We start from the raw sequence: 20,445 nt of genomic DNA, 5'->3' as shown, positions 1-20,445 counted from the left end.
ATATAGTATGTACAGGAAGCCAGTGAGATAGTATTACAGATTGAGATGTACAGAGATTAAGTGATGTGTTTAGATGAGAACTCTGTTTAGAACTCTGTACATCTCATCTAAACACATCACTTAATCTCTGTACATCTCAATCTGTAATAATATCTCACTGGCTTCCTGTACATACTATATATTTTGCTTGTATCATATTCTGTCAGTTACGTGATGAAGGGGCCAGAAGTAGCCCGGAAACGCCGTGTTGTAAATACTAAACAGAGAAAATAGAAGTAGAAGAAGAGCAGTCAGGTATTGACGTGGGCAGAGCGACAGTATAGGAGGGTAGAAGTATATCAATGAGAGAGAAAACTGTGAGAGAGGTGAGAAGAGAGAAGACAGAACTCAGTTCTTAAATGCACCTTTCAACTATCCTTAAATGATTAAGAACTCAGAGGACGATATTCGCGTGTGAACATGCCATAATACGAGGCCGCAGGTTCATTCCACAAACACAAGTAGGAATCGTGAACATTTTAACACTACAGTTTTTTGCAATTTTGAAGAAACATGTCAAGATACAAACCCAACTCATCTCCTTAGACTCTTTTTTTACAAGAGACAACAAGTTTACAAACAGCAGCCCTTCAACAAGTTGTTGATCAGCACGTCAGGTGAGCCTTAATACACCTATAGAATCAGATGCACAAATACTACTCCAAGACGGCCAGGTCCCAGCTCAGACATAACCCCGTCTCAAACTTTGACAAAAACACGACACTGCAAAGAACAAATTTGTTCTCACAGACGTCATAATAAAAATATAGTGTGCGCTGCACCGCTGGGGCTGAACTGGGCTCGTATATACATTTTGAGAACGGCAGATTTACCGGTGCAAACATGTACTGGGTGTGTTGCACATGTTGTGATGTGTGGCTTTACCATTGGAATTATAAGACGGACAGGGAGCCGATAGTATTTTATTGTGTTTAGTCAAACTGGAGGAGTCCGCCTTCATTTGTAACTCACATGTATAACCGCTTCAACAAAGGCAGTTACAAATTGGAAATCTTTAAATGTTTATCTATATTTTTTGTATATCCCAATGAAACGCGTTTCATGTTAATGACAAACTGCCATATGTTGCCGGGATAAGGTAAATCAGGATATGGTGCGTGTTGTCTTGGTACTATTTCTTTACTGGTGTTCACTGAGAGACAAACAAATAATGCAAATATATACAGTGGGGTCATTTGGGGTAAACAGTTTGTCAAACGTCTGGAGCAAGAGTGTTTCCACTTTCAAAACATCGTCTCAATGAAGATCCAACCTCAACACCACCCTTAGTTCCAACTGAAAATGGTGTCAAAATGATGATTGTGATTCATTCCTTGTATTTGTCAGTGTGTTCACATCGTGTCAGAATGTATTTATATCCTACACTGGGCTATTAGTTGAACTGTGCTGGTACATACAGTAGCACCCATACATTGTATTTACTTACATGGAGAATATTCAACCTAATCCCATCAAACAGTAAACGCGCTGTACTAAACATTTTTCACAGGGGTCAGGCTTGACGCTGTTGTTGGAACACTGTTGTTGTTGTTTTTGTTGGTGGTTGAAATGGACAAGGGCATACGTTTGTATAAAAAGATATATGTGATGGACAAAATTGTGGTTTCGATAGGAAGCTTTACACTGATAATAAGAACATAATGCATATGTGGCTGTTTTATTTTGAAATTGCTCAGTTTCAATAAGATATCAGCATGATACATGTGTGACTGTTTTATATTGAAATTGCTCAGTTTCATTGAGATATCAGCATTATACATGTGTGACTGTTTTATATTGAAATTCCTCAGTTGCATTTAGATATCAGCATGATACATGTGTGACTGTTATTGAAATTACTCAGTTTCAATTAGATATCAGCATGATTCATGTGTGACTGTTTTATATTGAAATTGCTGTTTCATTTAGATACTAGTATCAGCATTATACATGTGTGAATGTTTTATATTAAAATTCCTCAGTTTCAATTAGATATCAGCACGATACATGTGTGACTTTTTTATATTGAAATTGCTGAGTTTCCATTAGATATCAGCATTATACATGTGTGACTGTCTTATATTGAAATTCCTCAGTTTCCATTAGATATCAGCATGATACATGTGTGACTTTTTTATATTGAAATTGCTGAGTTTCTATTAGATATCAGCATTATACATGTGTGACTGTTTTATATTGAAATTGCTCAGTTTCATTTAGATATCAGCATTATACATGTGTGACTGTCTTATATTGAAATTGCTCAGTTTCCATTAGATATCAGCATGATACATGTGTGACCTTTTTTTATTGAAATTGCTGTTTCAATTAGATATAAGCATTTTACATGTGTGACTGTTTTATATTGAAATTGCTCAGTTTCATTTAGATACTAGTATCAGCATTATACATGTGTGAATGTCTTATATTGAAATTGCTGAGTTTCAATTAGATATCAGCATGATACATGTGTGACTTTTTTATATTGAAATTGCTCAGTTTCCATTAGATATCAGCATTATACATGTGTGACTGTCTTATATTGAAATTCCTCAGTTTCAATTAGATATCAGCATGATACATGTGTGACTTTTTTATATTGAAATTGCTCAGTTTCCATTAGATATCAGCATTATACATGTGTGACTTTTTTATATTGAAATTCCTCAGTTTCATTTAGATATCAGCATGATACATGTGTGACTTTTTTATGTGGAAATTGCTGTTTCAATTAGATATCAGCAAGATACATGTGCGACTTTTTTATGTGGAAATTGCTGAGTTTCATTTAGATATCAGCATGATACATATGTGACTTTTTTATATTGAAATTGCTCAGTTTCATTTAGATATCAGCATGATACATATGTGACTGTTTTATATTGAAATTGCTGAGTTTCATTTAGATATCAGCATGATACATATGTGACTTTTTTATATTGAAATTCCTCAGTTTCAATTAGATATCAGCATTATACATGTGTGACTTTTTTATATTGAAATTCCTCAGTTTCATTTAGATATCAGCATGATACATGGAAATTGCTGTTTCAATTAGATATCAGCAAGATACATGTGTGAAATTGCTGTTTCTGAGTTTTTTAGATATCAGCATGATACATATGTGACTTTTTTATATTGAAATTGCTGAGTTTCATTTAGATATCAGCATGATACATATGTGACTTTTTTATATTGAAATTGCTCAGTTTCATTTAGATATCAGCATTGATACATATGTGACTGTTTTATATTGAAATTGCTCAGTTTCATTTAGATATCAGCATACATATACTGTTTTATATGAAATTGACTCAGCATTATACATATGTGACTGTTTTATACTGAAACTGCCCAGTTACATTTAGATATCAGCCAACATGATACATATGTGACTGTTTTATACTGCAACTGCTCAGTTTCATTTAGATATCAGCATTATACATATGTGACTGTTTTATATTGAAATTGCTCAGTTTCATTTAGATATCAGCATTATACATATGTGACTGTTTTATACTGAAACTGCCCAGTTACATTTAGATATCAGCCAACATGATACATATGTGACTGTTTTATACTGCAACTGCTCAGTTACATTTAGATATCAGCCAACATGATACATATGTGACTGTTTTATACTGAAACTGCCCAGTTACATTTAGATATCAGCCAACATGATACATATGTGACTGTTTTATACTGAAACTGCCCAGTTACATTTAGATATCAGCCAACATGATACATATGTGACTGTTTTATACTGAAACTGCTCAGTTACATTTATATATCAGCACTATACATATGTGACTGTTTTATATTGAAACGGCTCAGTTACATTTAGATATCAGCAATCCAGGACCTGATCATTTCTATATATCAGTATTAGAGTATTTGTATGGGTAACCGAGATTCCTTTTCTGTAGGTGACTATACATTATTAATAAGATAGTTGGCTGTACTGACTGAATTCCATACTATTCTCTTAATGTAGACTGCAAATATAGGGGACGTTCATTCTCAGTTGTAGGCACAACAATCGTGGAACTCAGATCTCTAATGCACCCTACCACATATCTTTGAAACAACATATAGATGTTGGTTATTATCATTCAGACTAAAATAAATATATGAATGCATCAAAGATAATCCTGGCACAGTCAGGCTGTTTAGGACCGTTTCCCCATTAAACCGAACACAGAATGCGAACTGGTCTTCTCCCCGGAAGTGCTGCCTAGCCGTATTGGGAAATGTAAAGAATCCCTTCTGTGGCAAAAGGGCTGTGTTCCTTGTAGAAAAAAACGGGGTTCTTTCCCAATATCAGTCAACCGGTTAATAGGTCCCAAACCTAAGGCACCAATAAACATGGGGACCTGGAGAACTTGGGAATCAAGGGTGACATTTCGTGAAGCAAATTTACTAAAAACAATAGTCCAATGTGCTTTGGCCAGTTGTAACATAACACACGTGTAAACTATGGTGTATTTGTATGGCACTATTTAGATTGAGTAAATACAGTTACTTTTACACATCTACGAGAAAGTCTTCGTCTTTGTGAATGTCAAAAATAGATTCTAAATAAGGATTCTAAATGAGGAGCACTGGGACCCAATACTGACCAAAGTCAGTCATGGCTACTCAAGGGATGGTTTTAGTGGACAAATTGACTCAAGCATTACCAAGTTAGGGGTCAGTATCCAAAGTTCTCAGAACAACAGACAACCTCTGTGTTATTTCTGTCACATTTATGGCCACCTCTTGGTGGGGGATTTACCAGTTTAAGTGATTATCACAGAAAGTGGACAAACACGCGTAGCACGGAGGTAAACATAAACACTGTGTGTCAGCTCAATGTATCACAGCTGTATACTGTCAAACATACATTCTTCATTCGGGGTCTTTGAGGAATAAGTCAAAACCATGTGTTGCAAACAATCAACATCATTTATTCTGTTTCGACATTTTATTTAATAACATGTATCTTCTGTCAATTTCATCTTGTGATTAGTACAATTTATAAAAATTAACATTTCAATTTTCGAGACATTTAGTTGATATTACAAAACGTGATCCTGGATACATTTCTTAAAAATATATGCTTACATGAAACAATCCATCTGTCAGTGCCATATCATTGGGTAATGTAAGAACATGTAATGTGATATAACCATCTGTAAAGATAATATACATATGTACAATGTTAGATGAGTATGGATACAGATACAGATACGGATACAGATACAGGAAAGTCTCGGAAGAATCAATGATCAAACATATATTGCATGATTCTGTACCGGAAGTACTAGCAACTGGACACGTGCTACAGGACTACTCTCTATCCACGTGATCTGGATAAAACCCTTCTGTATGGCCAAGCACTGGACACGTGCTACAGGACTACTCACTATCCACCTGATCTGGATAAAACCCTTCTGTATGGCCAAGAATTGATTCTTCCCCATGTCCACACTACTCAATCTTCTAAGCGCTAAAATGTTCCGTTTTTAAAAGTCTCAGTTCTGCCTGAAATAAGCTGTAAATACTTCATTCCTTTGTAAACATAAATCAATAGTTTTACAAGATAATTGTATTCAAGGAGCTAAATATGCTTTGGGATATTTCACCTGGTTATATAACGTCAACTCTTCGCCCATACAGAATTGGCGTTACCCATACATGTTTACATCACGACTCTTTGCCTATACACAAATATAACATTATACAATACTTAACCACGAGGTTTATCACTCACGCCATTACACCAGTTGCACACGTGTCTACTGCAGGAAGACAGCCTTGTGTATCATTTACACAAGTTCAAAATGTTCATAGAAACTAGTTCGGTTTCTGGGTATGGCAGCATTGGTAAATCACAAAACAGGCAAAATTTATTTTTAAATAGTCACATACATTCATTCACACAGATAATATATACAGTATTTCTGTTTTAAGACGATTCATACATATCCCCGTTAAACCATCAAGTGAAATTAAAGGGGAACGGGAAGGTACTGCACTAGTGGAATGAAATACAGAAAAACATGTATCTGACATATACTGGCTGATCCCTACCCCGTTATACCGCGGCACATCTACCCGGACACTGCTTTCACTGTAGCAAGGAAATACTTCTACTTATCTAACGACATCTTCTATCATTTACAACCATACTGTTTATAATATACTTCTCTTCAAAAGTTTAGACTCACTTAAAGCACTCGATATATGTTATGGATATATATTATGGTTACATCGAAGATTGATTTCTCCATTACCTTGGGGGAACCAACTGCAAACCTTATGCAGATGAATTGCACGAGGATCATGCATCAAATTGCTGAAAAGCATGTGCTAATATCGTGCCTGTGAACAGCTGCGGTGTGGTGTGAAGTTTGTGTTAAGATTTCACCAATTTTCGCTGATTTTTATCATTTACTGAACTCATGACAACAATCCTTTCAACGTTACGAATTTGTTTTACAATACATCAGTCCATGTGCAAACAGTACCTTTAAACAGCATGGAATATTTTGCAAACTTTAGTTTAGAACAGTTGCCTGAAGTAAGTGGCTATATTTACACTAGTGAGTCTAAACTTTTGATGAGAAGTATATATACACCATACAACAGACCATTAACATTCATCTGTCGTTTTACTTACAAGTATGATGAACACGATGAGAAGTGTCAAGAGCTTTTCAAACTATGTATTCAATATATCTGTTTAAATGCCTATACTCCACACTGTACATATCAGCATATGTTCATTCACAACACTAGACAATACAAAGTCTTTCTCTAGGTGAATACGTGGTCCCCGTAGTTAATCTTCACTGGTGTAATGTATCCAAGCTGAATTGATTCCTTAAAGTCCCTCCGTTCCAACAGTCACGTGTTTAGCTTGGTGAGTTCCATACATAGGGTTATTAAAAACAACCGGTTTTGCAAAATGTTCCTCATTATGTATATTGTTTTCAATGTTTTCTTCGGCTTCCTTCAAGTCAGCATTCTTCCTACGTCTGAAAAACGTAAAAGAAATTTAAAAGTAGGAATCTTATTTCGTCATCGTTATTACATGTTATATCATCATTTATTTTCTTATCTTACAATTCTTTTGCATACACCACACCGTATTAGTATTTTTCTGTATGAAGGGAGGGCAAAAACTGACATGAAGGCTGTTCAGGAGAGAATATTAATACAGCTGTATTTGTTGTTTAAGACCGAGCTCAGTAGTATTCCAGCCATATACGGGCGGTCTGTGAATAATCGAGACTGAATCAGACAATCCAGTGATTGACATCATGCCCATCAATCTACGCAATTGGGAAACGATGACATGTGTCAACCAAGTCAGCGAGCATGGCCACACGATCTAATTAGTCGCCTCGAACGAGAGGCATGGTTTGGTGAGACTAACTCCTGCAGTGGCGGATCCAGAGGTGTGTGTGTGTGTGTGTGTGTGTGTGTGTGTGTGTGTGTGTGTGTGTGTGTGTGTGTGTGTGTGTGTGTGTGTGTGTGTGTGTGTGTGTGTGTGTGTGTGTGTGTGTGTGTGTGTGTGTGTGTGTGTGTTTCAGGGGGTTTGAACCTCCCTTTTGAAAATGACCTAAGGTCACATTGAAGATTCTTTTTGCGTTGGCGGAGCCCCCTCCTTTCAGAATTCCTGGATCCGCCCATGTCCTGCCGGGATATTCACCGACGTCTGGTTTAGCGTGATTGTTATTTGTGCATCTGTTTACATGGTAATATATCACTGTGTACAAAACACACAAAAACTATGTTTCTCTGTAAATTAAACACACACCCACCCACCCCACCCCACCCCCGCACAAACAACCACCCAATTATAACAAAGGTAAACAACATTTCAAGTGAATGAATATCTTTCATTATATTGTATATTAACGCTTAACGATACATACATCAACATATGTTTAAAAATGAAGCTTGCTTCTTTTTTTAATCAAATTATATTAAAACATTTTCTGCATCAGCAGTAAGGCGGCATAACTCGTCCATTTTACAATCCATTACGTAAGTAGGACTTTTGATGGCCCTTGTCGCCATGAACCTATAACACCACCACAAGTCATGGCCGCGTGACGTACCTTCTCACATAAACAAAGTAGAAGACGGCAATGCAGATAACAATGAAGGCAAACAGTGAACAAAGAACCGCGGTGGGCACCTGCCAGTCAGTGTTCTGAAAGTACAAGTAATCATAAGTATACCTTTGGATCATTCCTTATAACACAATTTTTGCCATAGTCAATCTCCATAGAGTCCTTGCACAATTGTAACTATACCACAAACATGCGTGTATGAATCATACTATCAGATATTGAGTGAGTGAGTGAGTTTAGTTTTACACAGCATTCAGCAATATTCCAGCTATATGGCGGCGGTCTGTAAATAATCGAGTCTGGACCAGACAATCCAGTGATCAACAGGATGAGCAACAAGTCAGCGAGCCTGACCAACCGATCCCGTTGGTCGCCTCTTAGGACAAGCATGGGTTACTGAAGATCAATATTCTAACCGGGACCTTCACGGGATCTATCAGATATTGATAATACCAGGTATTCGCCAATGCCGAAACATTGGTATCCCAGGTTTTACTAACTCCCGATAAGAATATAATTAATTAATTAAAATAGCACAATCAAAGGGAGTATTAATCATATGTACATGTGCACGACTACATGACTATGAATAGTCAGTAAGAATAATGCAATTCTATAATGACGTACCTCTGCTGGCGGTGGTACTTGTGACGTTTCTTCTGTGTTAGCCAAGGCTTTTCCTTTTGCCCTTAGAGCCTCACTAAGATGAGCTTCAGAAGGAGATGACAAAGCCTCTAGTTCATCGTTGTCATGGCGACGGACTGCATATTTGATGTCAGAGACAGGTCCACTGATACATGTAATAGTTTGGTCCAGTGTTAGTTGAATAGTTTACAGGTAACCGGGAATGAAGTGAGGGTCAATTGCAATGTCTCTTCAATGACAGGGGATGAAATCATTTTACGGCCCCTCTTTCAATTTAAATTACAATACACTGAGAACAACTATTCGTGTTTAGCTTAAGCTCTCCTCATTAGAAGATGAGCTGGAATGTTTTCTAAGTCTATTCAGAGAATGACTAGTGGTAATTTTGTTCTGCATTTTGTTACAAAATGAACAAATAACTAATGGCAGGAGGTTGCTGATGTAAGGATTATAGGATGACATATACGCACCCTTTTTCGTCGTGATTATCAACGTCAAGAATCTGAACGTCCAAATCTGCAGGGTTCACATCTGAAATGACGTTTAAGTTATCATTCATTTTTCTTACACTTTGATATGGCATTTATCACTGCTAAAGTATGGAACGCTCACGCAGTACACACGGCTTCCTCAATGTCTCATTTATCTGTTCTAGTAACAACAACTCTAGTCACCTGGATTGGACTTTGCAATGGCGTCCTTGACAGCTTCAGCAACGTCCTTCTTCTCGACCTCTTTGGTGGTGCCCTTCAGCTTGACGTGGCCAACTTTGCCGGGCTGGCAGTTGCAGTTCTCTATTCCGTTGGCCTTGAGACTTCGGTCAAGGTCATCCTGGGAAGGAGGCTGGACAAACAATGGTTCTGGGTCCTGTCCATCTATTGACACTGTGTAATCAGCTCGCGATACGGGTTTCCTGTAATCGTTATTCAATTTTAATGCTTAAGCTGCGTCAGCAATCAAAATAAATTATAAAAGTGACGTAAAAGACATATTTTAAAAAAGTTTCAGGCAGACTGTATGATACGATGTTAACTTAAAAGACAGTTTGGGTGTGTTTTCCAAGAAAATGACTCGAATATAAATGGTGAAAAATAAACGAAAAACTGACACTTCCTTAGTAACTTCCAATGCAGACAAAATAATATGGTGTGGTTGACTGTATGTCTGCGTGTATCACTGGTTTGTCGGGTTCACACACTGTTTACATGTCGTGGTGACAGAACTTGAATATCGCTCAGTGTAGCGATAACCAACATATGCTTACTCATTCACTCATTGTTGTAAGCCCAAATTCCCGCAATACAAGAGTGACCTACCCTTGGTCATCGACTAATTCTACAGCTGGTGCGGCAGCTCGGCGGGTTCTCGTGATCTGCAGCTGTTTCAGATTCACTTCCAGGGAGGTCTCCAGACTAGAAGATGCTGCAACAGAAATCGTTCATGTGACCTAAATTGAATCACAACCTAATCGACAAACAATGTAAAACAAGCGTAAAGTCAGTAAATCGTCTGTTTTAAATGTATGTTTTACCTTATCCATGGAATAGGCCTTGTACAAGGGTACTGTTCTAAAAAACATACACGTTCGATACTCGATCGCCGGTTTGTGAAACAGGACCCAGAATCACCACAATTCCGTCATTTACGAGCCAAAAACATCTTAAAGGCCTCGTCACAAACTAGAGTTCCTGTATAATATTAAACATAGTGATGAATAGTTCTGTGTTACCATTATTCTTGTCAATCCACGCCTGTTTCAGGGCAGCAGCTGCAGCTGTGTAGTTTACCCTGGCTCCCTTCACATGCATCTTCCTCAGCTTCAGGCCCTCACAGCTGCAGGGATGTTGCTGTATGCCGGTGTTGTTGAGGGCGTGGCTAACCTCGTCAGTCGACGGTGCTGACCGCGTCAGTTGGTCGGGGTCGGTGGAGTTGAGAGACACAAAGTACTGAACCTTTGTGAGCTTCTGCCTGTGTGACCCAAGATTGGTATGGATTTAGAGGAGATAGGGGGTGACGTGCACAGGCACCCACTGCGGGTCAGAAAATCGATAAACTAAGCCCTGGTTTACTATCCAGCCCCCCTACTATATAACATGCAAAGGTTCATCACAGAAATGCGGTGACATGATCGAAAACCGGACAATTACGCACACGTCTCACAAGTATCAAAAGCTCTTGTCCATATCTTCAATGTATGTAGGGGGCATATACATGCGCTTTCCGTGGGGATGCATTTGATGGTTTTTATTAAATCGCCAAAGACCTAGTTGCTGTGCCGGAAGTATACAAAAATAGGTCGTTTCCAAATCAGAGAAATTCGATCTACTTCATAATTTAAAAAACAAAATAATACCAGGTGGTCTAAATTAAAAATTTCTTCAAAATATGTTACAGAATTCGTTTAAACCTTCTTTTTTTCTATTTTTAGAAGTGCAGCATCGTTTAGATTCTTACCACTGTTTATCGACGTATACATTAACATCACTGATCTCACCAGACACATTTGTCGATTGCCCTGAACAGAAACATAGAAATGACATTAATAAAAGACAAGACAAGTCCTATGTCCTATAATGCACCGTGTAACGGTGTACATATTGCGATAGATTTAACGCCGATATAAGCGGTGTTTCACATACTTTTACATTCGTAACGAAGTGATAGGGTTGAAAGGGTCTTTACGTAGCAGAAGTTAACATCCATAAAATGTCCTCACTTATTTATGGTGAAAACAGCAACAATTTAAGTAATCTTAATCCGAACTGTTGGTTCCGATCACTGGACCTACTGAACTACCAACAAATAGGTAACCGTAATATTACATGTGAGTAAAGATCCCCGGTCACTTACCTAGGCTACCCAACCATGCGCTGTGGATGCCCGTCCGTAACCTATCCATGTCGATCTTGGAGGTGTAGCCAATCAAATACAGATCTCTAACTTTGTAGGTAGGTCGCAGCCACACAGACACGCCCGCTGATTGGCTGTCGATGTTACCAGCTATGTTTGCTCTCGTTGGAGAACTCATGACCCAAGGGGTGATGACGTCACTATTTCTCGTGACAGTGTAGGACACTTCGGTTACACGTACAATAGCAGAGCTGCTACATAACAGAAGCAGAGAGTTCAATTATAACGTATATTGAGTAATGACATGTGCAGCAAAGTATGTTTTCTGTTGAAAACATGTGAGCAATTGTGCTTACAAGCAATAAAAGTTAAATTAATCAAAATGAACATGTGAGGTGAGGTGAAATTGAGTTTATCGTCGTGCTTGAGAATATTTCGCTCATATGACGACGTGCATCCGTGTGTATGTGTATGCGCGGCTGCTTGTACTAGCCCAGACTTAAGCTGGTTTTATAATGCTAGCCCACTGAGATATAATGCCGCAGTGAAGCATGAATACCCCACTCAGACACATTATACTGACTCCGAGCCGACCAGTCCTTGTTGTACCCATTAATGCCGAGCGCCAGGCAGGGACCAACATGTACCATATTTTAACGTCTTTTGGTATGATGCGGTCGGGGATCGAACCCGCGACCTTCCGCTCTCCGGGCGGACGCTCTAACCACTACAGCACGGAGGCGGTTCAAAATGAACATGTGATGACATTTATTGGTTTGTTGACTGAGGTCACTCGCTTGAACAGACACACTCCAGTCAACTAAAGAGCGACTGAGTTTCATTTTGCGCCGTTCTTAAATATTCCAGCTTAACAAAGCGAAGGTCGGAAATAAAGTTCAAATATTGTACCCGGATCTTCGGTGTGACCAACGAATGCACTAGGCTACCCCATCGTAAGAGCCTAAAGACAGTTCAATATATCCATGACATGAGCGAATGTTGTTTTACGCTGTGGTGAAATTGCTGGGCCACCAAACCAGTGGATGACAGTGTGAGCATCGACCAAGCCGTATGATTAGTAAGACACACAGACAGCTACAAACAGGTGGACACAATCCAACAGCTAACCATACCCGCCAGCCATTATAGCCCCCAAGTCTTAAGGTCAGCCACCAATCATGATCTATTCAGGGGATGTAAACTCTGAAACCAATCTGAATGTACATACCTGTTATAGCCACGATATGATGTCCCACTAACAACACGGATTTGGCAGGATAGACAGTCATCTGAAAGTGATGTGCATATATTATAAATATGTAAGACCCAACCAGGTTTTCTGTTTCTAGTCATTTTCAACTACCGATGCGATACTATATATTGTCCGGATTTAAAAGAAAGGGCAGACAACTCTAATCTGCTTTCCTCAAAACAAAGAACGAGTTTGCTCCAGAATTGCTATATCAAAATCGGCTTGAGGTCTGCAAAACAATGCTGTGTCGTCGGGTCATTCTAGGCTTAACCAAAATACTAGCACTTAACCAAAAACTAGTGCCTAACACTATGTCGCCATAAACAAGATATGAACTAGCTAGATACGTTGACTGGATACTTAATAATGACCCTTCTACACTCCAAGTACTTACTCATGGCTAAGACACGAAACATTAACCTCTGAAGCATGACATGGGCAATAAGCACTTACTTCTGTGCTGTTGTGTCCATACACTCAGCAGAGCCGTTTCCAGTTTGACAAGTTGCTGTGATGTTACCTCTCTTGTCATCAGGGACTCCACTTTGATGCTATACATTGCTTCAAGTCTGAAGGCAACCTTCCCAGAATACATTTTCCAAGATGACATTGCATCCGGTTGATAAGCTTCGATATCAGTACTGGATGGTGGAACGTCGTCATCAGTTTGGGAGAGTCGCTCGTTGATTCTTACTGTGTATAACACCTGGGTCAGCTCAACACTGAAATAGGAATGTGTGAGTTGTTTGTGCTTAATGCCATTTTCAACAGGATTTCAAACAGGTAAATAAATAAGAACATGGTTCTGGTGTCAAAACCCAACGGGAAGACTAAGGGAGTCTTAATATCGAAATTACCGATACAAAGAGCGTCGATATTATAAAATATAGCCATAGTTACGATGTTCTGTGAACTATTACATACTTTAGCCACACGCTAATCAGACACGAGTGAGTGAGTGAGTTTAGTTTTATGCCACACTCAGCAATATTCCAGCTATATGGCGGCGGTCTGTAAATAATCGAGTCTGGACCAGACAATCCAGTGATCAACAGCATGAGCATCGATCTAAGCAACTGGGATACGATGACATGTGTCAACCAAGTCGGCGAGTCTGACCACCCAATCCCATTTGTCGTCTCTTACGACAAGCATGGGTTACTGAAGATTAATTCTAACCCGGACCTTCACGGGTCTTGTATTGACGTGAGACACCATGTTGAACATCTCGACAAAATCAGTGACAGGTATACATACCCGAATTCACCGACGAATTTCTCTGTCTTGTGGATAAGAATCTCTATTTTGACGTTCACACCTGTGACAAAAGATAAATATATGCTTCATTAGATGTAGCTACATCTCTGTTTAATATGGAATTTTTGTACTGTGCAAATATGTGTTATGTAATTGTTTGTGGTCATATTCAACTTGTACGATGTCCTCATCATTGAATTTAAACATTTAGGGGCATAATAAACATGACAGAAAGTTATTCTCACAAACGTTGATTCTCACCTGTTTTTGACTGCCATGCCTGCTTAAGAACGTTCTGAAGATTTGTCTGCTGTGCCATTTTAAGAGTTCCTTTAACCATTAATGTGAAGCATGACTCGTATCTGATTGCCGTCGTCCCAGTGTACGCCACAAGAGAAGGGCCATTTGTTGAACTAATGGCATCAAGAACCTCGTGTATGGAGGGGGTAATCATGGTGTCTGGATCAATCACACTGGTCCCCCTCACAGCGAACAGGGACAGTCGGGTAACCACAATACTGAGGGTTGTGAAGGTAAGACAAGATGTAATAATATAATATTTTATGTGCTATTATTAAGGCCTGTAATAATTTCACGAATAGTTTTAAACGTAGACGGGATATAGGTCGCCTTTTGTGCCAGTGCTGACTTAGAAATAGTTTCAGATAATACAATTTGATTTATCTGACAATTCAACGTTTTGCGAGTATAGACGACCATGTTGTGTAAAGATCTGAAATTTTTTGAGTAGAGTTGAGTACCTCGTCTTGAGGATCCACGGTGTTGGTTTCACATAAATAGTAAACTGGAGTACTGTTTAATGAGGCACTGAACACAAATATCTCACTCACTGTTGGAACGTGCAAGGCACACCTACCTGTTGTCTCCTATGTATTCCTCCGTTGACTGGATGTTGATGGTGACACTGTCATTAACTGTAAACATTAATTTCAAAATATTCAAAATTTGAGAAACAACCGCAAATGAAATATCACAGATTGATTTTAACAGATGTCAGATTTCCGAATCGGAAGAAAGCATTTTGAATTATTACAGGTTTTACAGTAATTTTACCGCTTGGGATGCATATAAAAATTTACACCAGGGTGATAATCAATAATAACTGATTTGACTCACTGTATGTCTTGTTCCATGAGGTCTGTATCGCCGTCTTCAAAAGTGCTTGGTCTTTGGTCCGGATATGACCTATCACTGTGATGCTGAACTGCTCGTCAGCGCGAGCATAATGAACGGACAGAGAAGAACTGTTAATCAAATCGTAGTAATCTCCCCTGATCGACGTAAAGTTGAGAGTTATCTTTTCCTTGTTGAGACTACCGTAATTGAGGGGTGTAATATATTTATTGTTCATCTTGACGAGGAATAGCTGCCTCCATGCCGTCAGCCTGAAACAGAGAAACAGTTATCAATTGTCTGAAGATGATATAGTAAAATTTTCAAAGTAGCATTGTGGATGATAATTTTGATCGAGATCAGTTGCAACTACTAGTTTCTGATTAACCTGCCAACATGTATTCCCTCTCATATGAAGACTGTGTCCGAAAATGAACCACTGATCATTTGGCTGCTAAAATCATTATCAGGCATACGAAGTTAGATGTCCGTGTGAATACACACTGGTATTTATTAAGTGAGAACCCTGTGCCTATCTCTAATGAACCTTTGTAATGCACACTTCGTTTTGTGACTTGAGATGAGGTCCCGTATTGGATTATTGCACATGGAGCGACGTGTATGAACGTGTGTGTGGTTGCTTATGCTGATCTGGATTAGTGCAGGTCTTATAGATCTCAGCTGGTAACATTGCATGCCGCATTTGTACGTATACCAAAGCTAGACACGATGAGTTAGAGTTGAGTTTTAAGCCGTTTTTAGCAATATTCCAGCAATATCAAGGCGGGGGACACCACAGATGGGCTTTACACATTGTACCCATGTAGATAATCGAACCCGGGTCTTCGGCCTAACCACTTGACTAAACCCGCCGCCCTCAGACACAGTATACTGACAGCGGGTCCGCGGCGGATACACAGGGGAGACTGCCCTACCCTACCTAAACGTCTGACTGATGTTTACTTAAAATATATCTGGCAAATCATATAAGGAAACGGCCGATGACTTACTTTGAATCCGTTATATGTTTAAACTGGGTCTGTCCCTTCCATTCAACTTGTACGCCAGTTAAGTTGTTTTCTGTGAAATGAGAATATAAATATGACATTCCTTGTCACAGTCTAGAGATTTTCAATCCTTGTACTGGGATGACAAACACCAAAACAAGACCAGCTCCAATTACAAAATGTCCAAACAAACATGTTTGACGTTTATGTGGAAGGAACATCTCAACAATGATATACACATAGTGGGTGGGTGGGTAAGCGAGTGAGTGAGTTTAATTTTACGCTGCTCTTAGCAATATTCCAGCAATATCACGGCGGGGGACACCAGAAATGGGCTTCACACATTGTGCCCATGTGGGGAATCGAACCTGGATCTTCCGAGTGACGACCATCAATTCAATTCCATCAATTTAGTCCATTAAATACAGTCATAGATACTACATCAAGTCATCTGTGTCCGGAGATTTTGATGTAAAGATAACGAAATACGGTGTGTGAAGAAACTGATAGCTCGACAAACCTGGAACAATGTCTTTGATTGTTTCCTGCAGAGTTTCTGTAAAATGAGTGACGTCGTCACGAAACACCTTTCTAGTGACGTATAGATGGTACACTTCCTCGATTCTCACCGTCTCCGTGACGTCAACTATTGTATACGTCATACCACGAGGGCTCGTGACGTTCACGTTCTTCATTATGACGTCTGCCGAGGCCTGCACTATCTTCTGTGACGACACCACTGTGTTGTTCTTCTTTATGACGTATGAGAGCTTCCATACTGACTCACTGGTACATATAGTAAAAAATGAACGATAGTAGAGCAACATGTCCTTTGTAACGAAAAGACCAGCATAGCGTAAAAATAGAAAGAGACAGATGATTTCATACATTTACTTGCTTAATGTTCAATATATTATATATTATTTTTTAAATTCATGACCTTGATCTACTAAGGAATAGGATCTCGGCTCACGTTATAGCAAATCTGTTACACTAACAACATAACGGTTCTAATAGTATTCTTCCATTTGTAAGAAATGGCTACTCAACAAAATATATGCAGTACACAATATACAGAGTAGTAATACTCTGTAAAAGGTAACGTACATGAAGAGTTCACTAATCATTAACCAGACCAAAACTAAAACCAATACATGGTCTGAGTAAACGAATTTCTCCCGTTTAGTGTATATCTTACCCGTGAGAGTCCAGCTCTTCCTCTTGTTTACATACTGAAACCACGGCACCTGTTAAAGGTACATCATCATATTAGTATATGTCTTCCAGAAGACCTCTCCAGTAGTTTGGTGCATATTGTGTTGACCAATATATTGGGTGATTCACAAAACCAACACTATCCGGTTCTATATATTGATTTGTCAGTGTGATAATTTATATTTGACGCTTCAAGGCAACTTTTAAAAAATGAAGCGTTCTACTTGAAGTTGCACATTGTACGTCTGCTTCTTCCCAGGACTTTCTCATTTGAGAATTGTGCGGTAAAACATTTATTTACTTACATTTTAAGTACCCTAGAATGAGTGTGTTGTGTGGGGTTTAAAACCAAGCTGTCACTGAAGTGCCGTAATTAGAATCGGGGTAAATGTGTGTAATTTGAAGAGACAATCAGTTCACCATTACTGATAAAGGGACACAACTCTGTACAGCGAGCTGCTGGACAGAGCCCCACAATGACAACTAAACTACGTCCTGCAGTACCCGTCATGGTGTGGTTCCAGAACGCCGCGAGAGATGTCTCGAACTGTATATAGTCTATGCTGGCCACTCTGTGCTTGATATGCAGGGAGAAGAGGTCAGTGTAGCGGTACATGGTCTCAACAACAGTCACGTCCAGGAGGATGCCAGAATAGTTGGTGGACGTCGTGTAGAATTCGGTGTCTAGAACGGCCTTGACCTCATTTACACTGAGACCGATCTCTGACCGTGCGTCAACGAGTTTTGAGTCCCTTTCCAGAGAGTATAGCACTCTCCATAACGTTTTGCTGAAAAAGACAGAGTCAGCTCGTCCTTGATCGGTGATATTTGTTTTTGTGTATATTTTCTGATTTCGTTGTTGAATTCGTGGCCCAAATGGCAGTAGTTTTACTGCCGTCACATCGTAACAAACTTAAACTCTTTTATAAAAAGAAGGCGCACATTACTCGCCAATACGCAGCAATGAAGAGTTACGTCCCTTATAGAGAGTTACGCCCCTTAGAAAGAGTTACGTCCCTTAGAAATATCCCAATTACGATCCCAGTATTGAAGACTTCGAAAAACCCTGTTGTATTTATAAACGTCTATTGAAATTAAACCAGGGGGCTAGCGGAACACAAATACCAATGTCTGTGACCTGTGACCTGTGTGACATACATAATACACAAAACGGGTGTTAACATGTTGGCCGCTTAAATCATTTTTTCCATGTCACAATCCTACCTTTCCGCGGTTCCATTAGTCAACTCTTCTTGTAGGAGTATTCGTATTCGTGAAGTAACATTAACCATGATGTTCGATTCTGAAATGGAAGACTCTTCAAAATCACACAAACTATTCTTATCCTGGCAGAACATTCTGTGTCATTTAGGGCTGGGGTGGGTCCAAATCTTCTACCCGGGTACCTACCCTACCCGGATACCCGTTATGTTAATTCCTCAAACTTGTGAGAAATGTCAATATATTCTTCAGCTCGGAGACTACAATTTCGAGTTTATCAATATCTTACCATGTATCATAGTCAAAACAGGTGACTGCACAATTATGTTTAAATCTTCAAAAAACAATACAACCTTTTAATCATGAAAGAAATAACATATTACATTGTTTAATCTATGAGTGACATGATCATAACGGGTCCGGGTATTGAGAGTGGTACCCGGGTCCAACTCATTACCCACCGGATATCCGGGTTACCCGTCCTAGTCAGGGCCGTAGTTAACCTTTCTTGTTAAAAGAGTAATATATCAATACTTTGATGCATAAAAAGTAATCTGTAAAAAAAATCTAGGGGGCAGCTGAACCCCCCCAACCCCCACCCCGGGTCTCACTACGGCCCTGCTAGTCCTATTCAGCATTGTCTGTATGGTTTGATGAAATATATGTGGACAACAATTGGCCTATGTTAGTGCCACATGTCACGTTTACGTGTGATAGTCTTGATCCTCTTCCAGGATGAACGGCTAAGGAACTGTAACCTTGCCCTTTTCATAAAATCCTCGTATCACACCACATTCAGTGGACCATTTCTATTACTCATGAATTTTAGGTTCGATGGAAACTGTCTCTGTGGATAATGGAGTTTCTGACGTTTTATATTATCTTGATATAAAATGTAGAAATGTATGCCAGTGTTTATGACTATACGTCTTGGGGTATCTGGAGGTTTTAAACTTTTGTGTCTACTTAGACTCACCAAACTTGATCTTCCAGGCCACTTCCAACCTATCCTGGAACTCGTGCGTGTCTTGCAGCAGAACCGGCGATGCCATGTAGAACGCAAACAAACTTTCATATCGCAACAACGTCAATTCAGTTTCCATGACAACTTGATACTTCTCCTTAAATAGTGACGTCAGAGTTGCCTGTATTCTTGTTTTGTTCTGGGATGGGACTTCCCCTGCAGTTACAGTTTCCTCGCCAATTTTGAGGAAGTAAACAAGTCTTGATATAGTATTCCTGAAAAAGGTAACATTGATGCTATGATTTACGTTCCACAAAATCATATTTATACGAAGAAAGACTCTTGAAGGGAAACTTGTTTATATGAAATACACCAAGTCATATCACAGGACAGTTTAACTCCGCTGTTTAGAAATTAAAGGATTTTAAGTAAATACTTCGAGTTTTCCGAAGTTCGACACAACCGAAATATGATAACTAAAGAGGAATACGCAGGAATCAGTGTGAATGGGGAGTATGTATAAAGGCATGCTTAAAATACACGTCATGAAAGCGGTGTTTCGGAATACAAGGTGTCTGGTCTAACAAGATTTCACATACCCGGCTATGTCAACAAGTTCATCCTGTCTGGACACTTCCACGGTGACAGCTGTTGTCTCCTGTACTGACTCTGTGGGAATAGAAATAGATGAAATTTTGATTAATGTATCAATGATTGGTCATGAAGTCCTTTGCAGAA

General features: G+C 39.2%; 1 protein-coding gene across 2 annotated transcripts in view; it reads right to left on the bottom strand.

Moving 5' to 3' along the window:
* Positions 1–4,964: 4,964 nt before the first annotated feature.
* Positions 4,965–20,445, bottom strand: part of LOC124275345 — a 57,530-nt gene continuing 42,049 nt past the window's right edge. The window contains exons 12-33 of one of the 2 annotated variants that reach the window (XM_046710843.1): positions 20,307–20,376; positions 19,720–19,982; positions 18,747–18,825; positions 18,027–18,310; positions 17,506–17,554; positions 16,828–17,093; positions 16,311–16,380; positions 15,304–15,572; positions 15,044–15,101; positions 14,428–14,684; positions 14,167–14,227; positions 13,363–13,631; positions 12,886–12,946; positions 11,658–11,911; positions 11,262–11,322; positions 10,537–10,775; positions 10,124–10,229; positions 9,482–9,720; positions 9,278–9,338; positions 8,790–8,952; positions 8,148–8,242; positions 4,965–7,058 (exon numbers count right to left, since the gene is read on the bottom strand). In XM_046710843.1, coding sequence (XP_046566799.1) covers positions 6,905–7,058; positions 8,148–8,242; positions 8,790–8,952; positions 9,278–9,338; positions 9,482–9,720; positions 10,124–10,229; positions 10,537–10,775; positions 11,262–11,322; positions 11,658–11,911; positions 12,886–12,946; positions 13,363–13,631; positions 14,167–14,227; positions 14,428–14,684; positions 15,044–15,101; positions 15,304–15,572; positions 16,311–16,380; positions 16,828–17,093; positions 17,506–17,554; positions 18,027–18,310; positions 18,747–18,825; positions 19,720–19,982; positions 20,307–20,376 — 3,428 coding nt within the window. In that variant the 3' untranslated portion in view covers positions 4,965–6,904. The remainder of the gene's footprint in view (positions 7,059–8,147; positions 8,243–8,789; positions 8,953–9,277; positions 9,339–9,481; positions 9,721–10,123; positions 10,230–10,536; positions 10,776–11,261; positions 11,323–11,657; positions 11,912–12,885; positions 12,947–13,362; positions 13,632–14,166; positions 14,228–14,427; positions 14,685–15,043; positions 15,102–15,303; positions 15,573–16,310; positions 16,381–16,827; positions 17,094–17,505; positions 17,555–18,026; positions 18,311–18,746; positions 18,826–19,719; positions 19,983–20,306; positions 20,377–20,445) is intronic. The other variant, XM_046710844.1, reaches the window with a different exon arrangement.

This window comes from Haliotis rubra, unplaced genomic scaffold, assembly GCF_003918875.1.
Source record: "Haliotis rubra isolate DU_JTF1 unplaced genomic scaffold, ASM391887v1 Scf2, whole genome shotgun sequence".
In the NCBI taxonomy this organism is placed as follows: Eukaryota; Metazoa; Mollusca; class Gastropoda; order Lepetellida; family Haliotidae; genus Haliotis; species Haliotis rubra.
The sequence above is the reverse complement of the archived record's forward strand: the minus strand, read 5'-3'. Positions and strand labels throughout refer to the sequence as shown.